At 37.7% G+C, this 9,777-nt stretch overlaps 1 protein-coding gene across 1 annotated transcript in view; it reads left to right on the top strand.

Annotated features, from left to right (window-relative positions):
• The first annotated feature begins 5,498 nt into the window (after positions 1-5,498).
• The window catches only part of LMNTD1 (lamin tail domain containing 1), a 53,795-nt gene continuing 49,516 nt past the window's right edge, over positions 5,499-9,777 (top strand). Inside the window, exon 1 of the mRNA XM_007949795.1 lies at positions 5,499-5,591. Coding sequence (XP_007947986.1) covers positions 5,499-5,591 — 93 coding nt within the window. The remainder of the gene's footprint in view (positions 5,592-9,777) is intronic.

Genomic DNA, 9,777 nt, shown 5'->3' with positions numbered 1-9,777 from the left:
CAATAAGACCAGTTAATGTGACCTTGACTTCATGGGAAAATTGTATCAGGTTCGAAGCTGTTTTATTTGTATGTGGATCTGTATGAAGGAAAACAATTGACCCAGTGCATTTTTAGACTTGCAAGAAGATGTTAGTCTAAATAGGAATTTTTTCTACATTTATGTGGGTGTGAATATGAAACTGTATTTCTATATATACAAACACACTGAATCTTAGATAATGGAATACGTCATAATGTTTTAAACTGTAATCCTCAACTGCATATTACTCAATTTGGAAATTCTCATGGCCTGAGAGGCTAGGAAAATTCTCTTATTCATGCAAGGCATTTTATTTATATTACCAGTTTAATAAAGCCCCTGCCATGCAAATATTCTCCATAGGTGGAGGCAGAGGCATAGAATGCATAAAGCCAGCTCTTTGTGATTTTCAGCTCTTTAAAAATTGTATACGTATAATATTCTGCCTATATTTTTTAATTGCAAAATATGATGTTTTGCCAACTTTAATCATTTCTTAAGGTAAAAGCTCCATTATAATCACCCTGTTTTAACCTATCTTTACTCTTTTAGGCCTTCAATTCTACATGTATAATTATGTTATTTTACCAACCAGAGGGAAGGCAAAAGAAAGAACTGGTGCCAGACCAGGAAACTATGTTGTTGTTGTTGTTATGTGCCGTCGAGTCAGACCTGACTCAGAGCAATCCCTCCTTGGGTTTCTGAGGCAGTATCACTACGGAAGTATTGTCCCATCTTCCTTCTGAGGAGTGGCTGGTGGGTTTGAACTGCCAGCCTTCTGGTTAGCAATCAAATGCCTTAGGCACTATGCTACCAGAGTAATTTGGAACCAAAGCAGAGAGAGGGATTTGGACAAAGCTGGTTTATGATTGGATGAAGATGTAAGCAGTTACCATGGAAGGAGATAAGAAGATGTTACCATGGAAGGAGATAAGATGTTGGACTGGAATTGAAGAGGGATAGTTGCTAAAAGGGCATGGGGGTGGCTTCCTCTGACCTCCTCTAACTTCACAAGGGGAGAGAGAGAATCACCATCAGCAGCCCAAGGCTTATGCCATTAAGCCAGACATGCTGCCACCCTCCAGCCTTTTTACCAGTTCTGACACCAACCATCCCTCCCACAGCACTTACTACTGTTCTGCTGGGTTTGATAATTTGTTGCAATGGCCACACAGAACTCACAGACAATACTCACAGCAACAGGTTACAATTCAGGTTCAGGAATGCTCTCAGGACACAATTCTTGGATCAGGTCAGTCTCTCCTCTGCTATGCCCTCAGGCACTCCTCTCTTTAACCCTTAGCCTCTTGGCCTGTCCTCTACCCTAGCTCCTGAAAGTTTTATGAAGCTCAGCTGATAGGTACACCTACCAGGCACTCCTCAGAAGAAAAGTCCGGCAATCTATTTCTGTAGTGATATTTCCTCAGAAATCCAAGGAGGGGTCACTATGAGTCGAGTCTGACTCGACAGCCCATAACAACAACAACAACAATAGGTGCATCTAGGTCACCCCATTCTACCAGCAAGTATCCTACCCAAAGGCACTCAGCTTTCTTGCTCTGTGGGCTGGCAAGCCTGCTGTTCTGTCTCACGCTAGTCTCTCAGCTTTTCTGCTGTCACCTCTCTGCTGTTCTCTCAGTTTAGAGATCTTGGATCCAAAGTCACTCTTCAGTCCTGGCTTCTCTCTTTTGATGACAGTGAGATCTCCCTTTTCCATCTCTGGGAGGATTTATTTTAGGCCTAGCAAAATGTCAAAAACTGACCAATTCCCATATTAAGTTTCCATACAACTTATTTCCACAGTCCCACACCCACAATGGTGCCATATACCTTAATTACACTACTAACAAACTATCCAATCCCCTTGGTGGACCACAAACACCTTACATTTACATAATTCCATCCAGTCATCTGGTAGGCGCCACAATGACCATGGCTGGAAGAGCCATACCAAGTACCACCATAGTGTAGTGGCCAATTCTTTATAACAAACATATATGAGACCAAATTCTGTCTTTACCATTTACTGGTTGTATAACATTGGGAAGAGGTATTTAAACTCTCTGAACTTCTATATCCTCATTTTAAAAACTCATTGCTGTCAAAATTCTCCATCTTCCAGAGCTGCTATAAGATAACCTGTGTAAAGAGGATTGCTCCTCATAAGCAGTAAGTGTTTTTCACTTTCAGCTCTTGGCTGATCCTATCCTTGCTGAGCACAGAGATAGCCTCCATGATAATTGCATCAATGTATGAAGCATATGCACCAAAATCAGCCCCTCCATTGATATTTTTTTTTCAGAATGGAGAATTTCAAACATTTACCAAAATAAATAAATAAATAAAGTAGATATAATATATAATGAAGCCCATGTACCCATCACACAGCTTCAATAATTTTCAAGTCATGGCACATCTTTTTCATCTATATCCTCATCTACTCACTGCCTTCAGTATTATTTTAAAGCAAATCCTGACATAACATTATATCTATAAACATTTCAGTATACATTTTTAAAAGATAGGGGCTCTTTAAAATAAATAAATAAATAATCACAATACTATTACCACACCTAAAATAGTTATAATTGTTACTTAAAAACATTAAATATCCAGTATGTTTAAATTTTTAATTGTTACACTCATTTTTTATTGTCTGCTTGACTTAGATACAAATTATATCCACAAGTATAAAGGACATCTTTTAAAATACCTTAATCTATAAAATAACTTTTTTTTTTTTGTCCTCTGTAGTCTATACGTAGTAGAGGATTCATAAGATTAAGGTTCAGTTTGTTGTTGTTACCTATTTCAGGTAAATTATATCAAATATTTATATATTAAGGAGTTCTGGTGGCAGAATTGTTGAAGCATTTGGCTACTAACCAAACGATGGGCAGCTTGAAGCCACCAGCTGCTCTGAGGGAGAAAGATGAGGTAGTCTTCTTCCGTAAAGATTTACAGCTTTGGAAATCCTCTGGGCCACTTCTACTCTGTCCTATAGGGTTGCTACGAGTTGGAATCAACTCTACGGCCTGGGTTTATTCAAATATAACCAAGTGCCATTGCTATCAGTGTTTAGATCTCCTAGCTGATAAACTGATAAACAACTCTTGGTAAAAGTCAGAACAAATCAATATACAATCTTCACTTAATTTAAATAATAGTCACTTCCTGGTGATTCTGTATATATTAAAAATTTACAAAAATATTTCATATTTACATGTAATATGGGCTAGACGTTAGGCTCAAATGATTATAAACCATTTTTTGCCCACATGAATATCTAGCAAATCATGTGGTACATGGGAAAATTCTATGCTGTGTAGGTTTATCTACCATGTTGCAGAAGTCAAGCATCTCTGGCTTCTGTCCACTAAAAGGCAGTAACCCCCCCAAATTACTATGACTACTATTAATGTACCCCTGGATTTACAAAATGCCCTATACCGTTATATTTCACTCTATCTCTTGTTGAAAATCACAAGTTTAGGGTAAGCAGCAGCAAAAGAGGAAATTGGTTTTAGTTGTATATGTGCTGTAATTTAGGGTAAGGAAAATATTCTGTATGAAGAATAAATATTGAAATATTCACAAATTTAAAGCATTCCAAAGTTTTCCTTTAGTAGTGAAGTTTTTTTTTTCTTCAAACTATGTTGGAAAATATGAATACACTCCCTGATAAAACAAATGAGGTCATAATTACTTTATGCCAATATACATAATGGGTACCGAAATTTCAACAGCTAAGAAGCCATCAGGCAGGAAGAATTAGGGAAACTGGGCTCACGACGTGAATTTATAAATCCATTTTTATTTTCAAGACACTCTGGTGGCATGGGAGCTCTGGTGGTGTAGTGCCTACGGCATTTGACTGCTAACCAGAAAACTAGCAGTTCAAACCCACCAGTCACTCCTCGGAAGGAAAATTGGGCAATCTACTTCCGTAGAAATACTGCCTCAGAAACCCAATGTGGGGTCACTAGGAGTCCAATCCGACTCCACAGCAGTGAGGTTTTTTTTTTTCTTTCTTCTGGTGGCACAGTACCTAAGGCATTTGACAGCTAATGAAAAGGTTGGCTGTTCAAAGCTATCAGCTGTTCTGTGGAAGGAAGATGGGACAATCTATCTACTTCCATAAAGATTTACCACCTTGGAAACCCAAAGGGGTCACCATGAGTCAGGATTGACTTGATGGCAGTGAGTTTGGTTTTGGTTTTAAACATAAATATGAAAATATAAATCTCTTGATCCAACATTTTCACAATTAGACTACAGCAATGATAAGGAATTATGATGCAGCGTTTTCACAATTGGACCACAGCACTGATAAGGAATTATGTTATATTTCTGAGATTGAGAAATTAAATGTTTACGTGCCTATAGTTTGTGTCATTATGTGTACACTTCTTGTATTTTTCTTTTGATCTATTAGAGCAGTTACTTTATTCATTGCCCTTTGTATTTAAATATTGTTCTTTATTCTAAGACTTATATCTAAGTCTAGATTGAAAATATTTTACCATTATTCTTTAAAGGAGGAATTGTTTATTCATAGCAGCTAACACGTCCCAGCTATATACTAGATGCTCATTAAAGATTTGTTGAATAAACTCACTCATCCAGTAATTGTCTTCATTGCCCCCCCCCCCCAAAAAAAAAAAAAAAAAAAAAACCTCACTGCCATCGAGTCAGTTCTGACTCACAGTGATCTCCTTTGGGTTTCTGAGGCAGTAAATCTTTATGGGAGTAAAATGCCCAGTCTTTCTTCCGAGGAGTGGCTGGTGGGTTTGAACCGCAGTCTTCTGGTCAGCAGTCAAACACCTTAGACAGTGAGTCTTATTACTGTGTAGAATCATGCACTTTCAGATCTGTTAGCTTTATTCTCATATGCCTATTATCATGAGCCATTAGGATTTGGTCTTCTGTAAAATGAAGTAGCTGAATTAAGAAGGTAAGTGATTTCTTCTAAATTACATTGTTGGCAGAACTAGGAGAAAGGTTTAGATCTCCTGGCTCAGATTTCACCATTTCCACAGATAGGTTTTATTTTGCCTTAAATATATGTAAGTTTTCTATTCCTGTTGTCAAGTTATTTCTGTGTTCAAGCAGCATTCATGTAAAAAAAAGAGAGAGAGAGAGAAATAAAGCTGTGATTAATTCCCCTAAAACTGACATACTAACCTTGGCCTTCAGAAATCCAAAATAGGATATCAAACATTTTGGTGACAAATTTCTTCCTGAAAGAAGTTATATTCTTTACTGTCTGAAAACTGCAAAGCAGGTGCAGCTTCAACATACTAATTGTTCAGAGACTGCAACTTGGTAACTATGGAGACATTACCTCATAGAATTCTAAGAGGCAGTGTTGGCTAGATACTAACTTGTAGTCATAAAGGCAGCTTTGCTGGGTTACCACACTGCCTCTTGAACTGACTCCAGTGAATGCCATACACTTTCATCTTGCTTCACCTAATATGAACTATGTCAGTACCTCCATAGTCACATTTGAATCCTGGTTCTGTCACAAGCTTGGTAAAGGAATCATGAAATCTGGCAAGTGGCTGAAGGTAGGTGATTAACGGGTGAGATCACTTTAAAAAGAAAATCTACCTTGAACCTTGGCTATATTCACTATCTAATGCCATGATTTGCTTTCCTAGGAAAGAAAGGAGACTTCACTTCCAGTGAAGATGAAAAAGAAAAAGTCCATTAAGGAAGCTTCGGCAATCCAACAGAATAAAGTCCCTGAACAGAAAGATCAAATGGAGAACCAAGCCCAGTAAGATTAGAAGAAATAAGAGGGTCTGTGTTTCAGAAAGAAAATAATGGAGTGTTTGACCTATTTTGCTTTAAAACATCTTATGAGTAGTAAAAATCAATTCCAAAAATTTTTTAACAACAAACTATAACATACAAACTATTTCCTTAGCCACTGTCTTATAAGGTCTCTGCATAATACAAAATTAACCAAGAATTCCATCGTATCAGACCTGGTAGAGATTCCAGATCTCACATCTAACATGTTAAGACAACTTGCAGACAATTTCTTTAGAACTATATTTCTAAACTGAGGACAAAAATGTACTAGAGAATTTTGGTTTGGGAAATGTTTGTGACCATGTTAAAACAACAACTACAACAAAACCTACAAATCAGAATAATACTAATGTTTATCCTTCTATCTACTAAAGCATTAGCATTGGTTTTTCCAATAATTTCTAAAAAAATGATTCTAGAATGGAGCATACATAATTTTAAAGCTATTGTTACTTTTGGATCTAGGTCCCTTGTGGTTACTTTTCAGTCTAGGTCTGTTCTATAGCATTGTTCTCAGAAGTCATCAGATTTGGTAACATTGGGACTGTATCATTTTCTTTGTCGACCTTGGACTTGTTAGCCCCAGCAGCCAGTAGCTGCCTGAGTGGAGAGATGCCTCTAGCAATGTTACCAAATAAAAAAAAATGATTTTTGTCAGTATTACCAATGTAGCATCTCCCAAAATAACATTGAAATGCTGGAACTGAGTTTTTATAACTGCCCCTAGCTTGGTGCTGGTCAATTAGAGAGGGAGCAAATTTGGGCAAGTTTGGACAATTCCATATGTTAAAGGAAATGCTAATTAATCACTAGGGACAACCTCTCATGTTCCCAAGAGTCTATTAGATAGACAAGTGCATGGTTTAAATGCTGGGCTGCATCAGACAAGTCTATTTCCGAAATGTTTCAGCTCTTCCAAAGGTGTGTGTAGCCATCAGAAATGTATTATTCAACTATAAAATAACAACATCTTAAGCCCTAGGCCAGATTTCCTTGCTCACAACATGGTGCCAAAGGCATTTGACTGCTAACCAGAAGGCTGACGATTCAAACCCACCAGCCACTCCTCAGAAGGAAGATTGGGTAATCCACTTCTGAGTGATACTGCCTTGGAAACCCAAAGAGGGGTCACTATGAGTCAGATCTGACTCCATGGCAGTGTTTGGTTTGGTGGGAATCTTCTGTGTCTTCTGTGGAGTTAAATATATCTGGAAACATTATTGTTTTACTGGAGGTAGGAAATAAATGGGGCTTGTAAAATGAACATGCTGAAAATATATCATGAGTTTGTCTATAATGAAAGCCAGATGTGAGGAACTTTGAAAAAGAAAAGCACTTTTCCTGCATGCTCCAGCCAGTGTCAAGGAGAAGTCATGTCATACGATCCTGTCTCAGGTTGGACAGGGCTGAAATACTTTTCATTTGACAATCTGCTTCTATAGTCTCCTTCCTACTACCATCCCATTTATACTCATAAGTTAGGGCTTTACTGACAAATATGAGTGCTCTGAGTGTGAGAAGAATGGTAAATGATTCCACATTTGGGTTAGAGAGTTTCAGGCAAATGTATTATTAGCACAGGACTTAAGTGGCAAGCTTAATAAGCACTGAGTTAGCAATAATGAAAATTTCAAAGCCTATGCTATTTAATTATATGTGTTCTGGTTACCTAGTGCCACTCTGACAGGAATATACCACAAATGGGATGGCCTTAACAAACAGGAGTTTATTCTCTTACAATTCGGGAGGCTAGAAGTCCAAGTTCAAAAGTGCCAGGCTCTAGGGGCTGTGTGAAAGCCCCTCGACCTTGGGCTTCAGCTCTGCCTCCTGCTCCCGGCCCACTGAAGCTAGAGGCATCTCTCCACTCAGGCAGCTACTGGCTGCTGGGGCTAACAAGCCCAAGGTCGACAAAGAAAATGATACAGTCCCAATGTTACCAAATCACATGGCAGGCCATTAATTCAAGTCTGTTGTAAGTCCCAAGGGCAGCAGAGCATAGTAGGCTACTGAACAACGACACAGCTACATGCAGTGTCCAAACGTGCCATAAGCTAGAGACCATTCCCCAAGGCTTCTCATACACAGGAAACAGACCACATCCCTAAGGCAGCTACTCAGCTGCTCACAGTAGATTCCACCATGGAGTTGATTACCAGTCTCATCATGAGGAATACTACACCCAGCTGCAGCTACTCAACCAAACCCAGCCAAGTTGACACACAAACGTAACTACCACAATACGCTAAAAAAAAATGCCTGAGATAGATATGTTGTCTAATGTCAAGTAAGATCACTCCAGATAAAAGAATTCTGATGAAGCAACTTCTAAATTGTAGAACAATGTAATTGTGAATATTTCTTCAAAGAGATTAAAACAGAGATAATTCATGGAAGCAAAATACTTAGTTTCTGATTTAGAGTGCATAGATAAGACCTCAATAAAGGTGATGGTTGAGCTAGCTACATGTTCAGTTTTTCAGTGAGCTAAACACAATTCAAACATTAAAAATATACACACATGCACATATACATGCACATGCATACTTGCATGTGCACACATACACACATGAATTTCTGAGATCACTGAGAAGAGTCACAGCGTGACTCACCATAAAATGATTTGTCATAAGTCTTTTCATGGGCTATGCCATGAGCATATTTTTTAACTTGTGAGCATATTGTTTAAATTGTAAAATAATTGCACAGTAGTTTAGGGATGTTGATAAAATGATTGTACATGCGTTAAAAAAAGAAAAAGAAAATCTTAGATTATGGTAATATTCACTTTAGAAACAGTGACTAGAAACTAAGTATTTCTTCTTCCTTCCTTCCTGCCATTGTCTTCAACATACATACATACATACACATAGGTATACACATGCGTACTATATTTATAGATATTTATTTTCAGAGGTCATTTAAAAGTAGATATCAACTATAGAATCTTTATTAATATAGGAACATTAGTTAAGTAGAAGGAATTAAAGGAAAAAAATTACTAAATAATAATATATTGAATGGGAATTAAATCATGTTTGTATATTTATGAAAAGAGGAAGTATGATATAAGTGAAAAACTGGGATATAAAGTAGTTCATAGGGTCTCGATTTTGAGTAGAAAATGCATGAAAAAGTCTTGGGAGGAAATGGTGGAAACTGTGATTGGTGGCATTATGATGATCTTTATTTTCTTTGTTCTACTTTCATACATATTCAAAAATATCTACAAGAGAAAGTTTTTTTAAAAAATAGGAAAAGTAAATAAAATAATGCAATAAAATATGTTTTTATTAGTTCATTAAAATTGTTGTTGTTGTTGTTATGTGCTGTCGAGTTGAACTCAACGTATAGCAACCCCTCCTTTCTGGGTTTCTGAAGTAGGTCGCCCCACCTTCCCTCCAAGGAGTGCCTGGTGGTCTGAACCACCAGCTTTCTGGTTAGCAGTCAAGTGCCTTAGGCACCACACTACCAGAGCTCCTAAGAAATATATTTTTGTGCCTATGTTAGATGTATACAATCCACTGCTGTTGAGTCAATTCTGACTCATAGTCACCATGTAGGACACAGTAGAACCATCCCACAGGGCTTCCAAGATTGTAAATCCTTACGGAAGCACACTGCTTCATCTTTCTCCTATGGAGTAGCTGGTGGGTTCAAACTGCCAACCCTTCAGTTAGCAGCACAACACTTTAACCACTGCACCACCAAGGATCCTATTACATGTTATAATATCTTTGACAAGTAGGCCCCTAAGTAAAACTGATACTAGTGCTTCTTGTATTCAGAGTCTATTCAGTTGATTTCTTACTTTATTATAACAATTTTTGCACACAGAAAAGATGACACAGAGGAAGCTTCCTTATCAATGACACAGCGACCTTTCGATCCAAGAAGGTTATCTTCAGATGACACAATGTTGCCGTCATCAGAGTCATC

The sequence above is a fragment of the Orycteropus afer genome, unplaced genomic scaffold, assembly GCF_000298275.1.
Source record: "Orycteropus afer afer isolate SDZICR_OR568_19922 unplaced genomic scaffold, OryAfe1.0 scaffold00254, whole genome shotgun sequence".
In the NCBI taxonomy this organism is placed as follows: Eukaryota; Metazoa; Chordata; class Mammalia; order Tubulidentata; family Orycteropodidae; genus Orycteropus; species Orycteropus afer.
The sequence above is the reverse complement of the archived record's forward strand: the minus strand, read 5'-3'. Positions and strand labels throughout refer to the sequence as shown.